Source organism: Protopterus annectens, chromosome 1.part2 (genome assembly GCF_019279795.1).
Source record: "Protopterus annectens isolate FY-2018-M chromosome 1.part2, PAN1.0, whole genome shotgun sequence".
NCBI classification, from domain to species: Eukaryota; Metazoa; Chordata; order Ceratodontiformes; family Protopteridae; genus Protopterus; species Protopterus annectens.
In genome coordinates, this window is record NC_056727.1 from 231,365,991 (window position 1) to 231,384,811 (window position 18,821).

The following is an 18,821-nucleotide window of genomic DNA, read 5'->3' on the forward strand; positions in this document are numbered from 1 at the left end:
CTGATAGGATTTTCCAGCTGAAGGACAGAGCATCCACTTTCCAGGCTTGTTTGTGGGGAGTCCTTGTGCAAAATTTGTCCAATTCGTAGTTCTGGGGAGAGGCAAACAGGTCTATATCTGGGCTCCCCCATTTGCTTGTCAACATGTTGAAAATCCTTGGTTCCAGTTTCCACTCGTATGGGTCCATGAGGTTTCTGGTCAGTCTGCCAGTGTATTTAATTTTCCTGGCAGGAATTGAGCGTGTAGGCGCACTTGGTAGCTCAAGGCTGTGTTCCACAATGCCATGGCTAGTCTGCAGAGGGGGTAAGAATGTGTACCCCCCTGCTTGTTTATGTACCACATAACAGTGGTGTTGTCCATCTTTACCATTAGTTGTCCTGGAAGAATGTGGTCCTTGAAGGCTGTCAAAGCATTCTGTACAGCTAACATTTATTTTTGATTGATATGCAGGTGCATTTGACTTGGGTTCCATTTGCCCTGAATGCACTTCCCTGCCAGGTGAGCCCCCCATGCATAGTCTGATGCATCTGTTGTTAGGGTTTGGACGGCAGAGGGTGGTGTGAAAGGTAGTCCCTTGTTTTGGTGGCAGGCCTCTGCCCACCAAAGGAACTCTAGGCGTAGGCAAGTAATGATAGGAATCATTGTTTCTAGGTCTTGAGAATGTTGACACCATAAGCTTTTTAGATACCACTGTAGTTTCCTCATATGCAGTCTTGCATATGGAATTAGAAGAATGCAGGAGGCCATGAACCCCAAGGCTTGCAGTATTTGTCTTACAGATAGCAGAGCTTTTGTGGCCGCTTGTTAGAAGTAGGTTGTCAAATGAATTTGCTTTTCTGGCGTGAGGTAAGCCATCTGGGAAGTTGTATTCAAGCTTGCTCCCATGAATATAATTTTTTGACAGGGTACCAGTTGTGGTTTCTTTTCATTTATGGTGTACCCCAGACAAGTTAGAACCCTTTTTACAAAGGCCAGATGATTCAAAAGTATGCCCTGGCTTTCTGCTTGAATTAGACAATCGTCCAGGTATGGGTATATTTGAACATTTCTTTGCCTGCAAAATGCAATAACTGGAGCTAGGCACTTTGTGAATACCCTGGGCACAGTAGATAAGCCAAAGGGCAGTGCAGAGAACTGATAGTGCGTGCATCCTGATTTAAAGCGTAGGCATCTTCTGCAAGATTCCCCTGATTGGGATGTGCAGGTATGCTTCTTTTAAATCTAGTGTTGCCAACCAGGCATCTTTGCCTAGCATAGGAAGTAATAGGTGAAGAGTCAGCATCTTGAATTTTGGAATCTCCAAAAAGGTGTTTAGAGTAGACAGGTCCAGAATAGGACGCCATGAATCGTCTTTTCTTGGTACCAGGAAAAGTCAGGAGTAGAAACCTTGTCCCTTTTCCTCTTCTGGTACCAGTTGAATAGCCCCCATGCTTAAGAAAGAAAGTACTTGTTTTTGGGCCTCTGCCCACTGATTTGGGGGTAGGTCCAGCCACCCAATTGGTGTTGGCAACATGTGGAAGTGAAATCTGTATCCCTGGGACACTATATTTAAAACCCATTTGTCCTGGGTAATGAGTTCCCAATTATTTGCATGAAGAGCAATCTTTCCCCCCAAAGGGGCAGTCAGTTGATAAGTACTTGGAAATTTTAAAAGGAAGTCATTGAGACAGTTTACCAAAGGGGGGAGTCTTATTATTCCCAGACTTGGAAGTGGTGGCCCCCCCACTGCTTAGTTCTGTGAGTCCCCTGGGACTGAAACCTGGGGTTTTTGCTGTGTCTGGGTTTGGCTTGAGAAGACCAGGAAGGGGCTGGAAAGGACCAATTCTTAGAGGGCCAGTGCCTACTAAATCTAGGAGGCTGAACTTGTAAAAAATCTTTAACAGTTTGCATAGATTTTGCTTTATCTTCCATCTTTTTAAGAACTTCCTCAGCCTTGTTGCCAAACAGGCGGTCCTGATTTAAAGGAGCATCCAACAATTTAGCTTTAACATGATCAGGCAAAGATTGCTCCTTAAGCCAAGCATGCCTTCTGAGCACAGACCCAGTAACAGCAGCCCTGAAAGAGGCCTCTAATGAATCAAAACCACATCGCAAAGTATGTTTTCCAACTTGTTTGGCAGAATGCATTAAATCCTGTAATTCTTTATTTTCCACACAGTCAGGAATCAACATAATTTTCTGTTTAAGCAGTTCAATAACATGTTGCTGATATTTTAACATATGAAACTGGCAGTTTAAAGCCCTAATGGCCAAGGTTGCAGAAGTGTAAACCTTCTTACCCTATCTATCCAGCGCCCTGGTGTCTCTATCAGAAGGGGTAGGATTTTTAGCAGTAGAAGCCTTAATGCCCTTGGGCCCCTGTGAAATAGTCTCTGGATCTGCAATAGGATTTTTGAAAAGGAACTTGTGGGACTCAGGGACCCTGTAGTATCTGTCAGGTTTTCTGGGAGCAGGAGGCAGGGAATCAGGGGCCAAACTAGATTCAGAGAAAGCATCATCAACAATGTCTAGTACAGGAGGAAAAGCTAAAGGACTATGCTGAGGTAGGAGAAGGAAATCCCTAAGCCTCTTTTTTAAATCAGAAAAATCCTGGCTTTCTCAGTAGAAATGCTCCTTTAGAGTATGTAAGGTTTCCCCAAAAGAAAAATCCTCAAGAGGGGAAGCAGAGGGAATAGAGTCCTCTGCATCAGAATCCTCATAAATAGGTAAGGACAAATCCAGATCATCAGAAGAGTCAGAAAAAACAGAATCCTGATCAGAAGATTCATAATCAACCTCAGTCCTAGGCCTCTTAGAAGGGGGGGGGGGTTGGCTACCCCTGATTAGAATTATTAGATCTTCAGCCATTCTTATAATTTGTTTTTTAGGCATAGAGGTCTGAGCATGTGGCCTGGGTGTTGTTTTTTTAGACATGGATCGAGATTTAGGCCTAAGTAATGAAGGAGGCGTCAATTTAAATATGTAAGTCCGTAGGTCTGAATACACCCTCAGAAGCCAGTGGCTCTGGACCCATCCAAGGTAGAGACATCCACGGGTTCCATAGTTGAAGTATCTCGCGGCATACCGGACTCCGAATGGGTCTCAGTAGAGGCCTGCAAATCAGATGTAGCGGGTATCAGGGGCTGAGAAAGCACCTCACTGAGTACCGGCGAACTGGCGACTGGCTTAGGAGAAGCGTCGTCGGCAGGTTTGGACCTCTGCAGCCTGTCTCTGTCTTTATCTTTGCATTTTCTCAAAATGCCGGTAGTCGGATGGCTAACCGTCGACATTTCTGGATAATTAAACCGAGAACCAAAATATTTAGAGGCAAAAATATACCGACGATGGATAATGTGCTGATTAAATAAAGCACAAAACCGACAGCAAGGTACGTCATGGTCAGGGCCTAGGCAAGGAATACAGTACAAATGAAAATCTTTATGAGGTGTTTGCTTTCCACAAGTAATGCAATTATTAACTTTTACTGACATCAGCAAGGAGCAAGAAAAAGTTTCCCTAACAGGGTAAAACTTGAAAACGAAAATTTCAGAATTCGGCTGACCGGCATTTGCGAACTGCTTCTGCTTCGGGCACCGCATAGCAAGAAAGACTGATGTAATGGCGTCGGCTGCATTTTTATACCCCTGACGACCTGACGTCATGGAAGAAGAGACAGCAACCGACGCAGGACCCAAGTCTTTGTTAATCAGGCCGACTGAGGGCAACCTGCAAGCAGATAACCCAAATGTAATGACTGCAACAGTGAACAGATCAAAAGTTATGTACTTACCATAACAACAGATCCACGTTGTCTCTTTTCATCTGGATCAACCTGTGGGTCTTTGGATCTGACTCAGATATGACGTAGGCCAATTCCTTTACACTTTGAACTTACCAGGTTCTACCTCCCTTACCTACAACTCCATGCTCCTCACCTTAATCTTCAGATCGAGTTTACCCCATGACAACCACTTTCAATATACACTAAAAAAAGCATTCCTAACCATGAAAGATGCAGGACTCCAAGACTAAAAAACAGATGACCTCCATTGTCCAGGCATCACAGAAAGGGAAGCTGGCAATACCAAACAAAAGCAGAGGCAAGGGGGGGGAGGTAGAACCAGATGGGGATGGACAACATGGATCTATTGTTATGGTAAGTAGATAAATTTCTTATCCAATGTTGTCTGCTCCATCTGGCTTCAACCTATGGGACAGAGTCCCCAATCAAGAAAAATCCACAGGAGGAAATAATGAAGGATATTCTGCAACACAGTGGAGCCAAAGGAAACCCTGGATTTTGACTGAATATCCAGCTTAATACGCAATACAAAAGCGTGATGACCCATCTAAGTAGCAGCTGCAGAAACTTCATCCACTGATACTCTAGAAAAGAAAGCTGTAGAAGTAGACACAACCCTTGTAAAATGACCATTAGGCTTGTGTGGAATGGTCTTGCCTTTCAAAGAATATGATAGCCACTTGAATAAGGTCACTTTAGACACAGGTGAGTCCAGTCAGGATTTTGAAATAATTGGCTGGATTTTCTGAAATCTTTGGTATGGTCCAAATAAAATCTCAATTGCCTATGCATGTTAAAACAATGTAGAAGGAATTTGCCTTTATTGGAGAAACTGGGAAAAACAGAGGAAGATTAACAGAACTATTAAGGTTATTATCAGAAGCTACCTTTGGCAGAAAGGAAGGATTCATACAAAGGAAAATCCTATCTTTAAGGAACACCAAATAAGGAGAAGAATCAAGAGCTTGCAACTTCAACGTCCTCCTGTGGAAGTAACCACCACCAAAAACAAAGTCTTCAAGTCAGAAATAGCCAAAGGCTCAAACAGGGCCTGCAAAACAATAGGCAAATCCCAGAAAGTAGCTGGGTTCTGAACTGGGGAAAGGAGCAAAAAGGCATCTCTGAGGAATGCCTTGGAAATCCTGAAAGAAGCCAGGGGAACATTATCCCTGCCAACATGGAAATTAGAGATGGCTGCCAATTGCACTTTAATTGTATTAAAATTGGAACCTGACTAAAACAACCCAATGAGAAAATTTAAAACAGATTCTAAAGGAGCACAAAAAGGATCAAGTCCCTGAGATTTCACCCATAGAACAAACTGTCTCCATTTACCGGAATACATTTTTCTAGTAGATTGTTTTTGAGATGAAAACAAGATGTGAACTACACCCTGTGAAACCTTGGGATTTCTGGCCATCAAGGGAACTAGAGGAACCATGTGGTTAACTTGAGGCACTGAAGTTTAGGGGGGCTCCAGACCCACTGGATGATAAATGAGACCCAGACTGGGATCCTGCATCTCCTGGGAGTACTTCAGAAGAGGCCACAGGAATGGAAACCACAGCTGATGAGGCTAAAAAGGGGCTATGAGGATCACAGTAGCTCTGAAGTGAGCTGCCTTTTGGAGAAACTTTATCATCAAAGGGACTGGGAGCTCTGGGAGCCAAGCAAACACAATAGCATCCCTGGGTGACTGTCCCAGAGGGGGAACTAAGGTGTAATAACTGCTGCACTTGCTGTTGGGAGGGAGGTGAATAGGTTGTAACAGAGTGCCCCAGCACTGAAATATCTGAGCTGTAACCCTCAGATTTAGGGACCACTCATCAGGGAGCAGAATGGTCCTGCTGAGGTTGTCGGCCAAAATGCTGGATTTCACCAGGGTGTGTGTTACCATCAGAAACTGCTGAGAAGAAATCGCCCACTGCCAAACCTTCATGGCCTCTCAAGAAAGAGGATACATTTCTGTTCCCCCTTCTTGTTGATATACCAGACAACTGACATATTGTACATCTGTACTTAAATTACACCTCAGTCAAGGGCATCCTGAAAGACCTGCAATGCAAGGAGGACCGTCCTCATCTGCAGAATACTGATGTGAATTTGGGCCTTGGCAAAAGACCACTCCCTTCAAAATCCCCCTCACCCCAAGATGGAGGCATTTTTGGTGACCGTGGCCAAAGGAGCTGGAAAAAGAAATGGCCTCCTGTTATTTACTAAAGGAGTCTGCAACCACTTATGAATTTGATTGTGGCATACCTTCATCAGCCACATGGAAAAATCCATGGGATGTGATAGGAAAGACCACTGTTTGACCAGAGTCCATTCTACAGTCCTCACATGATATCTAGATAAAGGAACCAATCTTCTGGATGCTGCCATATGACCTAGTAATTTCATACCTGCATGAGCTGGAGGCTTCGAGGTTGCAAGCACTGAACAGGCCAGAGCATGAAGGCTGATTACTATGGAACATGGAACCCTGTCAATTTGATTGTAAGTATCCAGGTGACAACATATGAATTCTAAAACCTTAACAGACTGAAGGCTGGACCTGGGGTAACTGACTGTAATGCCCAAGTGGTCGCACAGCTGGAGTAAGGTACCCCTGGCCATGATCAATGATGCTCTTGTGAGGGTGGTAAGGAGCCAATCATCCAAGTACAGAAAGCTTGGAATCCCTATAGCTGGAGCCAGGCTGCAACCACTGCTATGCATCTGGTAAACACCTGGGGGGCTGTGGTGAGACCAAATTGCAGGGCCCTGAACTGGTAATGACTGACCCCCAGTTAGAAGTGCAGAAACCTCCTGGAGTGCCTATCTATCTTGATATGATGGTAGGCAGCATTGAGGTGATCAAGCACATCCAATCGTCTTTCCTCAGAAGAGGTAAGATGTACTGCACCATGGCCATCCGGAACTTGGCATTTTAATGAACTGATTCAGTCTGCTTAAATCTCAAATTTACCTAAGGTTCTTGCTCTTTTTTTTTTTTGGTACTAAAAAGAATCTAGAACTGACTTCATATCCTAGTTGGTCTGATGAAACATGGATGACTCAGTCTGCAAGCAGCTTGTGAATCCCTACATCTGCCTGCAGTCTCTGATGGGGCTGAATGTCTGGAAGTCACTTTTGATGAAGGTTTGGTACTTCTGAAAAGGGAATGTAGTAAAGTACAGTTTTGTACCTACCATAAATGTAGATGTCCGAACTGGATAGCATCTGCAGTCATAACAAGTGGGTTGTCCTGTCGTCAGGCAGCCCTTCAGTCGGCCGGATTCCAAAGTCCGGGTCCGGCTTCGGCTGATGTCGCACTCCACCCGAAGTCATCTGTGTTGGTCTGCGGGTATAAAGGCATCAACCGACGCCATTTTCCTCAGTGTTTCTTGCCCCAGATGCCAGTAGCCCTCTTGCAGGCTAAAATTTGGATAGATGCCAATGTTTCCAAATAGATAGAGGTAAACACAACAATAAGCATGTATGTACATATACACAAACAAATACACCATAAAAGACTCCCCAACAGCTAGCTATTAGAAGGGTAAACACCCTAGGAGTACCACAGAGGGATGGAGGAGGGTAATCCTGACTGCAGATGCTATCCAGTTCGGACATCTACATTTATGGTAGGTACAAAACTGTACTATGTCCTTCATGGATGCATCTGCAGTCATAACAAGTGGGTAGAATACCATAGCCAACTAGGGAGGAGGATAAAAGTAGATTATGGTGTGTTTAGGATCCCTTGCAGTACAGCAGTGGCAAACCCTGCTCGGGATCTGGAATATAGAGGCAAATTATAATGCTTGGCAAATGTATGCACGGAGGTCCAAGTAGCCGCCTCAATAATGTCTTTGGTTGCCACTCCTCGTAAGAAGGCTGTGGTAGTGGCTGTTGCCCTTGTAGAATGAGGTCTTATGTTCTGTGGAATTGGTTTTCCATGGAAGGAGTAACAGAATCGTATGCAATTTCCTATCCATTTGGAGATTGTCTGTTTGGAAATAGCTTTTCCTTCCCTTCCTGTTGCATAGGCTACAAAAGTTGGTCAGTCTTTCTGCTATTTTTTGTTTTGTCCAAGTGGTAGCGTAGCTGCCTATGTACATGCAAGGTATGCAGTATTCTTTCTGCTCTGTTTTGTGGGTTGGGAAAGAAGGTAGGTAGGTGGATTGCCTGGTTTAAAGACACTCTGGATACCACCTTAGGCATAAATGTAGGATTAGTCCTCATGGACACTCTATCTTGGTGGAAGATTAGGAAGGGTTGCACTGCCATTAAGGCCTGTAGCTCTGAAACCCTCCTTGCTGAAGTAATTGCCAGTAGGAAAGCAGTTTTCCATGACAGGTGTTGTAGGTCTGCTGTTGCTGCTGGTTCAAAGGGTGCTAGTGTCAACTTTTCTAGCACAAAGTTTAAATCCCAGGCTGGTAATGGTGGTTTCCTTGGGGGTTTTACATTCTTGATTCCTCTGAGGAATTGCCTGAGCAAAGGGTGCGAAAAAACAGGTGTATCAAAGCTGTATTCTGCTGAAATAGCTGATGCATGTATCTTGATGGAGGAGTAGGACAGGCCTGAATGAAGAAGTTCGGCCAGATACTCCAGAATGTTAGGCATATCTATGTTTGACACATCTTTTACTCTTTCCGTACTCCAGATGACAAACCTTTTCCATTTTCCAGCATAGTTCCTTCTTGTTGAAGGTCTGCGTGCTTCAAGAATAATGTCTTTAACTCTTTGGGAAAGTTCTGGAATAGCTGCTGTTATGTGATGTTCCATGCAGTCAGTTGCAAGGTTTTAGGTTTGGATGTATGATGCTGTAGTTGTTCTATGCTAACATCAAAGGCATCAGGGAATTGTCCACATATTGTTCCGAGACATGCTCCTCAGTAGTGGGTACCAGTGTTGTCTTGGCCAGTTTGGAGCTATCAGGATTATCCTTGGACGCTCTTCCTTGATTTTCAGTAGTACCTTGTGTATCAAAGGAAGAGGCGGGAATGCATATGCTGTTAGGCCTTTCCAGTTGAAAGAGAGCGAATCCACTTTCCATGCTAATGGGTGGAATGTCCTTGTGCAGAATTTTTGAGCTGGTGATTGAGAGGTGATGCGAATAGGTCTATCTGTGGCATTCCCCATTTCTTTGAGATGGTCTTGAAGATGTCCAGGTGAAGCTTCCATTCGTGGGCATCCAAGTGGTTCTGCTTAATATGTCTGCTAGGGTATTGTCTTTCCCTGGTACAAATATTGCCTGTAACTGGATGTTGTAGCTGAGTGCCAGGGTCCACAGCTCCAAGGTCATTCTGCATAGGGGTATGAATGAGTGCCTCCCTGTTTGTTGATGTACCACATGACTGTGGTGTTGTCTGTCCTTATCATCAACTGGCCCTCTTTGAGAAATGGTTTGAACTTTTGGGTTGCCAGTTTTACTGCCAGCATTTCTTTTAGGTTGATGTGCAGTTGAAGTTGATCCTGTGTCCACAATCCTTGCACGCATTTGTCCAGCATGTGGGCCCCCATCCTAGGTCTGAAGCGTCTGTTGTGATGGTCTGGCTTGCTTGACATCTGCGAAAGGGTAGGCCTGGGTTTGACTGGCATGCCTGAGCCCACCATAGGAACTCCTGTTTTAAGCATGGAATTAGTGGGATTTCTGTTTCTAGACTGTGTCTGTGTTGGGACCATAAATTCTTTAGGTACCACTGTAGTTTTCTCATATGTAGTCTGGCAAATGGAACCAAGATTATGCATGATGCCATGAAGCCCAAGGCCTGCAGTACTTTTCTTGCTGTTAACTTGTTCAGTTTTGTTAGTGCCAAGAAGTATAGAGGGAGTTCTTTTGTTTTTCTGTAGTCAGGAATGCCATTTGTTTTACTGTGTCCAATTCCGCCCAGGAATGTCCTTGTTTGGGATGGTATCAGCCTTGACTTTTGTAAATTGACTGTGTATCCCAGTGCTTGTAGCAAGTAAATGACCCTTTGTAAATCTGTTGTCAGCTTGCTTTTGTTGTCCCCTTGTAGCAGGCAGTCGTCCAGGTATGGGTAAATTTGAATTCCCTGAAGTCTGCAATGGGCGATTACTGATGCCAGGCATTTTGTGAATACTCTGGGCAGTAGATAAGCCAAAAGGCAATGCTGAGAATTGATAGTGCTCTGATCCTGCAAGAAATCTGAGGTATCTTCTGCAGATTGGTCGAATGGGGACGTGCAGGTATGCCTCCTTGAGATCTAGAGTTACCAGCCAAGACTCCTTGCCCAGCATGGGAAGAAGTTGCTGTAGGGTCAGCATTTTGAATTTTGGGACAGTGATGTATGTATTTAAGGTGGACAGGTCGAGAATTGGTCTCCAACTTTTTTCCTTTCTTGGAACTAGGAATAGTCTGGAGTAGAACCCCTTTCCTTGCTCTGCTGTTGGCACTCTTTCCACAGCTCTCATGTTTGCTAACTCCATTATCTGGCGTAGAGCCTCTGTTTTTTGATTTGGAGGTAGATTTGGCATTCCTCTTTTGACTGGGAAAGTGTGGAAGTGAAACCGTAACCTTGATCTATGGTTTGTAAAATCCACTTGTCCTTTGTTATGTAGTGCCAGTTCTTTGAAAATAAGGTTAACTTTCCGCCTAGAGGAGCTGCTATTTGTTCCCTGGTAGGCGGATTTAGGGTTAAGTCACTGTGGTTGTGTTGATGTAGTGGCAGTGGCTGTGTCTGCGCCTCTGTTGTTACCTTGCCACTGTCTTCCTCTGTAGGCACCTCCTCTGGATTGGTTTCTGCCTCTGGAACGTCTATTCCTGCCCCTTTGAAATTTTGTGGAGTCAGGAAAGGACCAATTTTTGGCAGGCCAGTTCCTGCTAAACCTTGGTGGTTGAACCTGCAAGAAATCTTTAACAGTTTGAACAGATTTTGCCTTTTCTTCCATTTTCTTCATAACCTGCTGGGCAGACGTACCAAACAAACTTGTCTTGTCCATAGGAGCATCTAGCAACTTAGCTTTAACATGATCCGGTAAAGCTTGTTCCTTTAGCCATGCATGCCTTCTTATCACTGTGCCTGTCATGGCTGATCTAAATGAAGCCTCCAGTGCATCATAGCCACATTTTAAGGAATGGTTGCTAACCTGTTGTATGTTATTTACCATCTCTAATACATATTTCTTATCAAGAGATTCATCAGTGGTTAGTTTTTTAGTTAACTGATCCAGCATAAACTCTTGGTATTGTATCATGTGAAACTGACAGTTTAAAGCTCTAGCTAAGAGAGTAGCTGAAGTGTAGACCTTTTTACCCCATCTGTCTAATGACCTTGCTTCCCTTTCAGAAGGAATAGGGTTTTTAGCTATGGTCGCGGCTACTGCCTTGGGGCCCTGGGATATAGTTTCTGGGTCTGCAAGTGGAGCCTTGTAAAGGTGGTGATGAGTATCTGGCACCCTGTAAAATCTGTCTGGTTTGGCAGGGGCTCGGGGTAAAGAATCTGGAGCGGAGCAAACATCATTGAAAGCATCATCCACCACAGAGAGAACAGGGGGTATAGCTAAGGGCCTGTGCTGTGGGAGGTGCAGAAAAGTCCTAAGTCTTTTTCTGGAGTCTGAAAATCCTGTTGTTGCCATTGGTACTGTTCTCGCATGGCATGCAAGGTTTCCCAAAGGAGAATTCTTCTGGTGGGGAAGCAGCTGGGATGGATTCTTCAGCATCAGAATCTTCAAAATTGGAGAAGGGAGCCTCTGGCTGGTCAGTTATGTCTGATTCATCAGCAGAATCATCAGAGGACACTGGCTCGGGGGCTCTGCCCTAGGTCTCTTCTCTGGGAGCTGAGAGGCCCTGTCTGGGTGAGATTGAGATCCTCTAATTAAAGAAATTAAATCTTCTGCCAAAGTCAGCATTTGAGAACTAGAAGAGGGCCTGGATGTGGGTGGTTTAACAGGCACTGTTTTAGTAGTCTTGGCTGCTTTAGCCCTGGTGAAGGCCTTAATGGACATGGCTGCTGGAGGCCTAGCAGCACCACGTGCTGGGGTAGAAACATCCAAGGGATGGTGTCTGATAAGTCAACCACCGTAGTGGGTAAAATTTCTGAAGTCGCTTCAAGAGTTGTAGCAGGGGCCTCAGTTGTAGGAATAGGTTCAGCTGTACTTTGTTCAGTTTTCTCGGTTTCGCCGAAACCGAGACACTCGCGTTTGCTTGACCATGGTTTCGCCGAAGCCGCGGACCGCGAGTGTCGGTCTTTATCTTTGCATTTTTTGCTAGATTGGATAGTCGGAGGATCCGACGGCATAATGTACGCAAAATCAGAACCGAAAACTGTTCTGCAAACTCCGACCGACGCCTAAGCGTTACCGGTTGAAAGAAGCACAGGCCGAACAGGCTGCTACGTGGGCTGGGCCTAAACAAGGCAGACAGTAAGAGTGGAAATCTTTATGAGGTATTTGTTTCCCACAGTTTAAACAATTGTTAACTTTTTCTGACATCGGCTGAGGCAAGAAAGAGTCCCCAACGGGGTACTTAGCTTTAGAAGTCTTCGAAGTAGTATTCGGTAGAAGTAATCTCTGGATCCGACCGACCGGCACTTGCGAACAGCTTCTGCTTCGGGCGCCACGCCGCAAGAAAGACTGAGGAAAATGGCGTCGGCTGATGCCTTTATACCCGAAGACCAACAGAGATGACGTCGGGTGGAGTGCGACATCAGCCGAAGCCGGACCCGGACTTTGGAATCCGGCCGACTGAAGGGCTGCCTGACGACAGGACAACCCACTTGTTATGACTGCAGATGCATCCATGAAGGACATCCTCTGGATATAACTCCTAACACCCATGCGTCCAAGCTGATGGCCTCCCAAGAGCCAAATGAGCCCCGGCTGCCTCCAGAGTTTGACAGTTGGGCAAACATTCAGGGTTGCAGAAAGGGCCCACTGGAAAATGCCCTGTGGAAACCCTGATTCTGCAGACCACCTCTGCCAAGCAGGTGGCATCCATTGTAATTCCTCCATCCTTGGGAAGAACCCTCTGAAGGCGCATTCTAATAAGACTGCTATGACTTTCTGAAAAAGAGTCACTTAACCTCCTTCTGATTCCTTTAAAAGGTCCATTGAGGGGTGGCGAAGTGCACTCCAATGGTAGGCAGCATCCTCCCACCTTACTTGCTCCTCATTATGGTATCCTCAACTTTCACCCAAACAAGGAAGAGCAATCAAAAGAGGTATTGACAAAGGATGCCTTGAAGCAATCCACAAAGTTGCATAAATGCATCCAAGCATGGCACTACATGGCAATGCCACAGCCAGCCACTTGGGACACTCCATCAATTGCATTTGAAATGAGTCTCATGGAAAGGTTGGCAACGGAAAACAGGGCAGACAACTGAATCTCCATCATCTTCTGAGTCTATGTAGACTGCTGCATCTTGACATTCCTTGATGCCTCACACACTAGGCCACACTGAAGTCTTGTCAAGTGTGACAAACAATTAAGTGCTCTCAGCACAAAAGTGGCTGAGGCACAGGAGCTCTTCCCTAAATGATCCATGGACCAAGACTCCACATTCCGGAGCCTGACCAAGGAGCTCCCCTCAGAAATCTCCTTCTTGGTTGCAGCCACCACTACAACAGCATCAAAGGCCAGACCCTTACTCCAAAGCAGCCAGTCTCTGGGGGGAGCAAGAATCCTATCTGGCTTCTTGAGGACAGGCTTCACCATATCGGGTTCCTTCCACTCCTTCTGGGACATCAGGTCTATAAGTGCATCCAGAGGTGGAACCACTGAAGGTGTGGATGGCTGAACACCGAAGGCCTCCAAAACTACTGACTCCTCCAGAGAGGGAGATTCGGTGGTCCAGCCTCCCCATTAGAAAAGCAGCTCTAATAATTCATCAAAAGAGGTGTTATCCTGCAAAGATACAGGGGAATCCTCTCCTTCCTCAAGGTCAGTATCTTTCATGACAGACTCCTCAGGGAATTAAGGTGTTTCCTCTTATACCCCCTCTTCCCTGAAACCTCCCACTCTGGCAAAGCCAGGGAGGGGGGAGCTGTAAGCCCCACCAAGGGGGCAGGATAGAGATCCACTGATGAAGGCCTGTCCAGGAGCAGACTGATGACAGATTCTAAAGGCTCAGATGAGAAGGGGAAAGGGACATTGGCTGCAGAGACCATTCTCCTGAGAGGAGAACATCCTCTTCACAACATCGAAGGCTGAGGCAGAAGGTAGCTTCTCAGGGATGAGGGTTCCAGCACCCAAAGTACCAGATCCTGAGGGAATCCATGCCTAGCCCCAACATTCAGACTGAAGCGGTGCTGTCCAAAGCCAAAGACCCAAGTGGAAGAGATGATCTTGAAGCAGGAATTACAGACCCTGACTCAGAAACTCCCTGCCTCGACATCATGGCTCAGAGGTCTCAATGGCCTCAAAGCAGTTGAAGTCAATGTGAACAAGGAATGAATTGGACAGCCAAGCCACAGGATCTGACCCGGAGAGTGGGAATGCAGCCAGGCCTGAAGACCTTGGATCCAAAGGGTCCCAGGGAGGAAGTCAGACAGATGGAACTGAGGGTCCTGAGACTGGATCTAGACCAGAACCAGAAAGAATAAGGCTTGATTGCATCTGCAGCTGCAAAAAGGACCTCACCAGCTTCTCCAGATTAGAAGCTTTAAAGCTGCCCACTGATGTCGATGATCACATGGATGACACCACTGATGGCGGCTTGAAGGGCCATTTGGAGAAGGACAAACTTGTCTGCCACATCTACAGAGTACTATTCCTATCGAAAGGACTTTTCCAACAACAATAAGAAAAAAACCTTAGCACATACTAGCTAAAGAAAGAATCCAAACCCACCAAAAGGTAGGAGGTCTTATCAACAATAAAAAAAAACAGATAAACTTACTTACTTATCTATTTACCTAATATACACACAACTAAACTAATTCTACAAAAAACGGTTTTAAGAGAAGTAGACATCTAACACTAAAAGACACTACACTAGGTTACCACAAAGGATACACCAAGCAGAGCCAAGATTGAGCTGCTGACAGGAGTGGTAGCAAATTATATCTGGGGGTGGGAGGGTGGCCTAATGGTTAAGGTGTTTGTCTTACAAACACAAGGTGCAGGGTTTGAGTCTCACAAGGGATAATTGGCTAGGCTTAAAATGGCTCACAAGGGCAGTTAGCTTAGTACTAATCTATGAATCTATAAATCTATGATTAGGGTGAGGAGCAGGGAGTTGTGGGTAATGGAGGCAGAGCCTGAAGAATTCAAAATCTGAAGGAATTGGTTGGTTTCAGATCTGAGTTGCAGCTGAAGACCCAAAGGTTGAACCAGACAGCGCAGACAACATTGGATCACTTGACTGACTTGCAGCTCTCATACACGGTAACATAACTTATTCTAGAATTACATTTTTTATGATGCTTTCTCCTACTTAAGTTTACTAATGGAAGTCTGTAAGTGGTTCACTAGAGGTAATTAGACTTATGGGGATGTCTACACTTACATTCTGAAGCCTGAGCAAGTGTTCAGAGTTAAGTCAAAACAACAACAAAAGGCTACCTGAATTATTTTACTGCACGAGCAAAATTATGTTTCCAAAGCTTCCTGTGTACTATGCCTAAAGTCTTGGCTGTCTACCACTAGTGAGTTAAATACTACTTGAAATACCATGAGAAAGCACAGACTGTGGAGTGTTTGGTAACATCATTCTCTTTATCCAATTTACAAGGTGCTAATGCATGTATAACTGTGCCATATTATCAATATTCTGCACAAGAAGATTAGAATTTTCATATTTTAATAATTTAGAAAAAAGTCTGCTTTACCTGGTATGCATTAGAACTCTTCTCACTCATCATATCCGCATTGTCTTCAATGGAGAAGCCTTGTTCTCTGGCAAAGGCTAATGCACCACTTCCTACTAGCATACTGTGTGGACTATTCTCCATTACCTTCCGAGCCACTGCCAATGGAGTGCCTACTCTTAATTCAGGAAGAGGAAATGAAAAGGGGTTTTATTGGTATAGTTTTTGTCACCATTTTAGTTTAAATGTTGTACAAAAGACATGCAATGCTGCTTTTAATTTCTGTAAATATCTTTGTCTCCATCTGTACTACACATGTCAATAAGATTGGATTAGACTATTCAGTCATACAATCAGCAAGCCTAGCTGTCTAACTGCCACAGTACATTAAATTTCAGCCTTGATAAAATACAGTAATAGAGTAACATTTTGGTTGTAGAGACTCTTCTAAGTGTTACTTCTACATCAAGGACAGTAGTGTACATACTAGTCAGATAAGATTTTGCTCATTACCTGGAAAATAAATCTCTCTAAAGGCAGGAAGATACTAAGTATGCCTTGTCTGAAAACTTTTACATTTTCTTCCAACATGTTAGCAAAACAGACTGGAGGAGCCACACCAAGGATATACTTTTTAACACGGCTTTCCACTCATATACTTGGGCCCTGATTCCAAAAGACTTGCTCTTGGTGTAAGTGACCACATATACTGACAGCAGGCTGAGGGAAGGTGTATTGGAACCTAGTCTCTGTAGTAAGCCTGTTTATAAACAGATTTTACACTGAATTAAGTCACTTACACTGAGAGTAGGTCTTTCAGAATTAGGGCATACTTACACTGAGGGCAACTGTTTTGGCCCTTAATGTCAGTGAAAGTAGCAAATGGATTTGTACGTACACAAAGGTGAGACAACTAGATCAAAATGCACCCATAGGATATTTATAATGGTAGGTACAGAGAATGAAAAGTGAGACAAATTCAGCAAAGGAAGAAGAAAGGTGAATATTTATTTAATCTGGGTGTCACATTTTTGTCAGCAGGCTTCTGACATCTGTAATAAGGTATTTTCAAAGGGAGTACTCAACTCAAATGTTATTATAATGCTTTACACCAAAACACTTTACAGCATCATTCTAACTCAAGAATCAAAACGCAAACATGTAGAAAGGATAAAATAAAATAAAGCATGAGATACAGACATGAATTAAATACCACAATAATTCTAGATAATACTAGATAACTATAAAACAAATGACATTAAGAAAATTAAAATCAGACAATAATATTACTATGATCGAGTATGAATATTAAAGTAAAACCTAATATTACTATACATGTATTAAAAAACTTAAAATACTAAAGACTAAATATTAAATTCTATAAATTAAATACCGAAAAGAACAAACCAGATATAAATTTAGTGCGCAAAGTACAATTCTGTGCAGCAGGTGGTCATTCAATTGTCATTAGACAGATACATATACATGCATATATATATATATATAGAGAGAGAGAGAGAGAATTGGAAATACAAACCAAAAAAGTCTGTTAGTGACTATATAATTAAAGAATGTGAAAATCATTAGAAATGATCATTGTTCTAATAAATGCAATGACAAAGCAAATCAGTAAAGTTATGGACAGTAAAATGAATTAAGTTGCACTCTATCATGAAATAAATCTTCAAAGCTCAACTGCAAGGTTTCACTTTCATCTTTTAACCCCCCAGTGTTATCTGTATCACAAACAAATAAGTCAGAACACAATCACTTTCATGTTGTAGTAATCAGCAAAGTGCCATTACCAAGACCTTATGGGGACATATGTAGAGATATGCAGTCTCCAGAATGGTTAGAAATAAAATATCAAAGCCAATTAAATAGATTACATTTCATTAGATGTTGTTTTAAGCATCTTATACATGGTCCAAAAAGACATCCTGAATAGGAGTGTTAAAAATTAAAGGAAGAGCAGTATCAGAGATATTTTTTCTACATATTTTTCCTATTGCATCTACCAACAATCACGCTTCCCCTATCAGCCATGTCCATTTATCCCCCCTTTGAGTATTCTTCAGAAAGGGTGACATTAGCTGAGGAGGCACAGGCAGCCTCAGTGGGAGTTTGTGTCCTCACCTGCATCCTAGCAATGATGGCATATTTTATTAGACCAAACCCCTCCAGTGGTTAGGCCTACATGGGAGTGTATACTTGCATTTCGGAAGGAAATTTTGGTCCCCACTGTGACATGGGTCAAGCATACACTCCCATGCAGTCACAATGAGAGCTACTACTGAAGTGGCTTTGAGGCAGAATGCATACCCCTGAAACTGCCTTTTACCAATTTGCCCCTGTTCTAAGGAACTGTGGCTCTAGACAGCCCTGGACCACTCCCTCGCAGCATGGGCATGCCCATTCTCTGCTGTCAGCTCTGTCAAACACTTGAGCTGCTAATCGAGATCACTCACCTGGACTGTAATCAGAGTGTTATCCCTCTATTCCACCTGAACTGATTGTAAGAGTGTTGGAGACATACATAGTTTAACAGTGAAATGTAAACTTAATGTCATTAATAATAAATGCCATCTAATATACTACGTGGTGATGCACAAATATTTTTGGCAGAAATAATTGGCAGCTTTAATGGAAAAGCTCATCCAGACTCTGCTATAAACTGCAGAGAGGGAAAGGTTAGTTTGTTTTCACTTTCTTGTATTTGTACTGCTTCATTGCCTTCTTTTATTTTGTATATTGTGGTTTATTTTCTTTACGCTGTGTTTTATTTGTAGTCTGCTTTTAATTACATATTTAAACAAGGAAAGAGAACACAGTTGTGTTTCTTGTGAGTCACAAAGAAATTAAACTTCCTGAAACCTTCCTGCCCTGGTGCTGTTGTGTTTTTAACTTAAAGATCTTACTAGTTGCCTGTTCCTGATGTTAATTTGACCACATATTTCATTCCCTATCCTCTTTCACTGGCTATTGTGAGTAAGCACAGAATTATCATTTTGTGGAATCACTCCCACTCCCCTTCAGTTATTTAAATTAATTGGCCGTCCCAATGTATTCCATAGAGCCAGAATACAAACTGCCCACCCCTTCCAATCTTTCTTTAAAATTAGTGGTTCTCCACTTAGATAGCTAAACCTTAAGTTATCCCCTCTTACACATCGAACTGCTTAGTACACACTGTAACTCTGAGGATATTAACCCATTTTTTCCAGCTTACCTTTAAAATCTGCAACACAGCATCTAGTCCAATACCACCAATTATTAGAGAGCC

At 43.5% G+C, this 18,821-nt stretch overlaps 1 protein-coding gene across 2 annotated transcripts in view; it reads right to left on the reverse strand.

The window, feature by feature from the left end:
• The window catches only part of LOC122788853 (N(4)-(Beta-N-acetylglucosaminyl)-L-asparaginase-like), an 802,551-nt gene that overhangs the window by 682,269 nt on the left and 101,461 nt on the right, over positions 1-18,821 (reverse strand). For both annotated transcript variants that reach the window (XM_044055760.1, XM_044055752.1), the window contains exon 3: positions 15,560-15,716. In XM_044055760.1, coding sequence (XP_043911695.1) covers positions 15,560-15,716 — 157 coding nt within the window. The remainder of the gene's footprint in view (positions 1-15,559; positions 15,717-18,821) is intronic.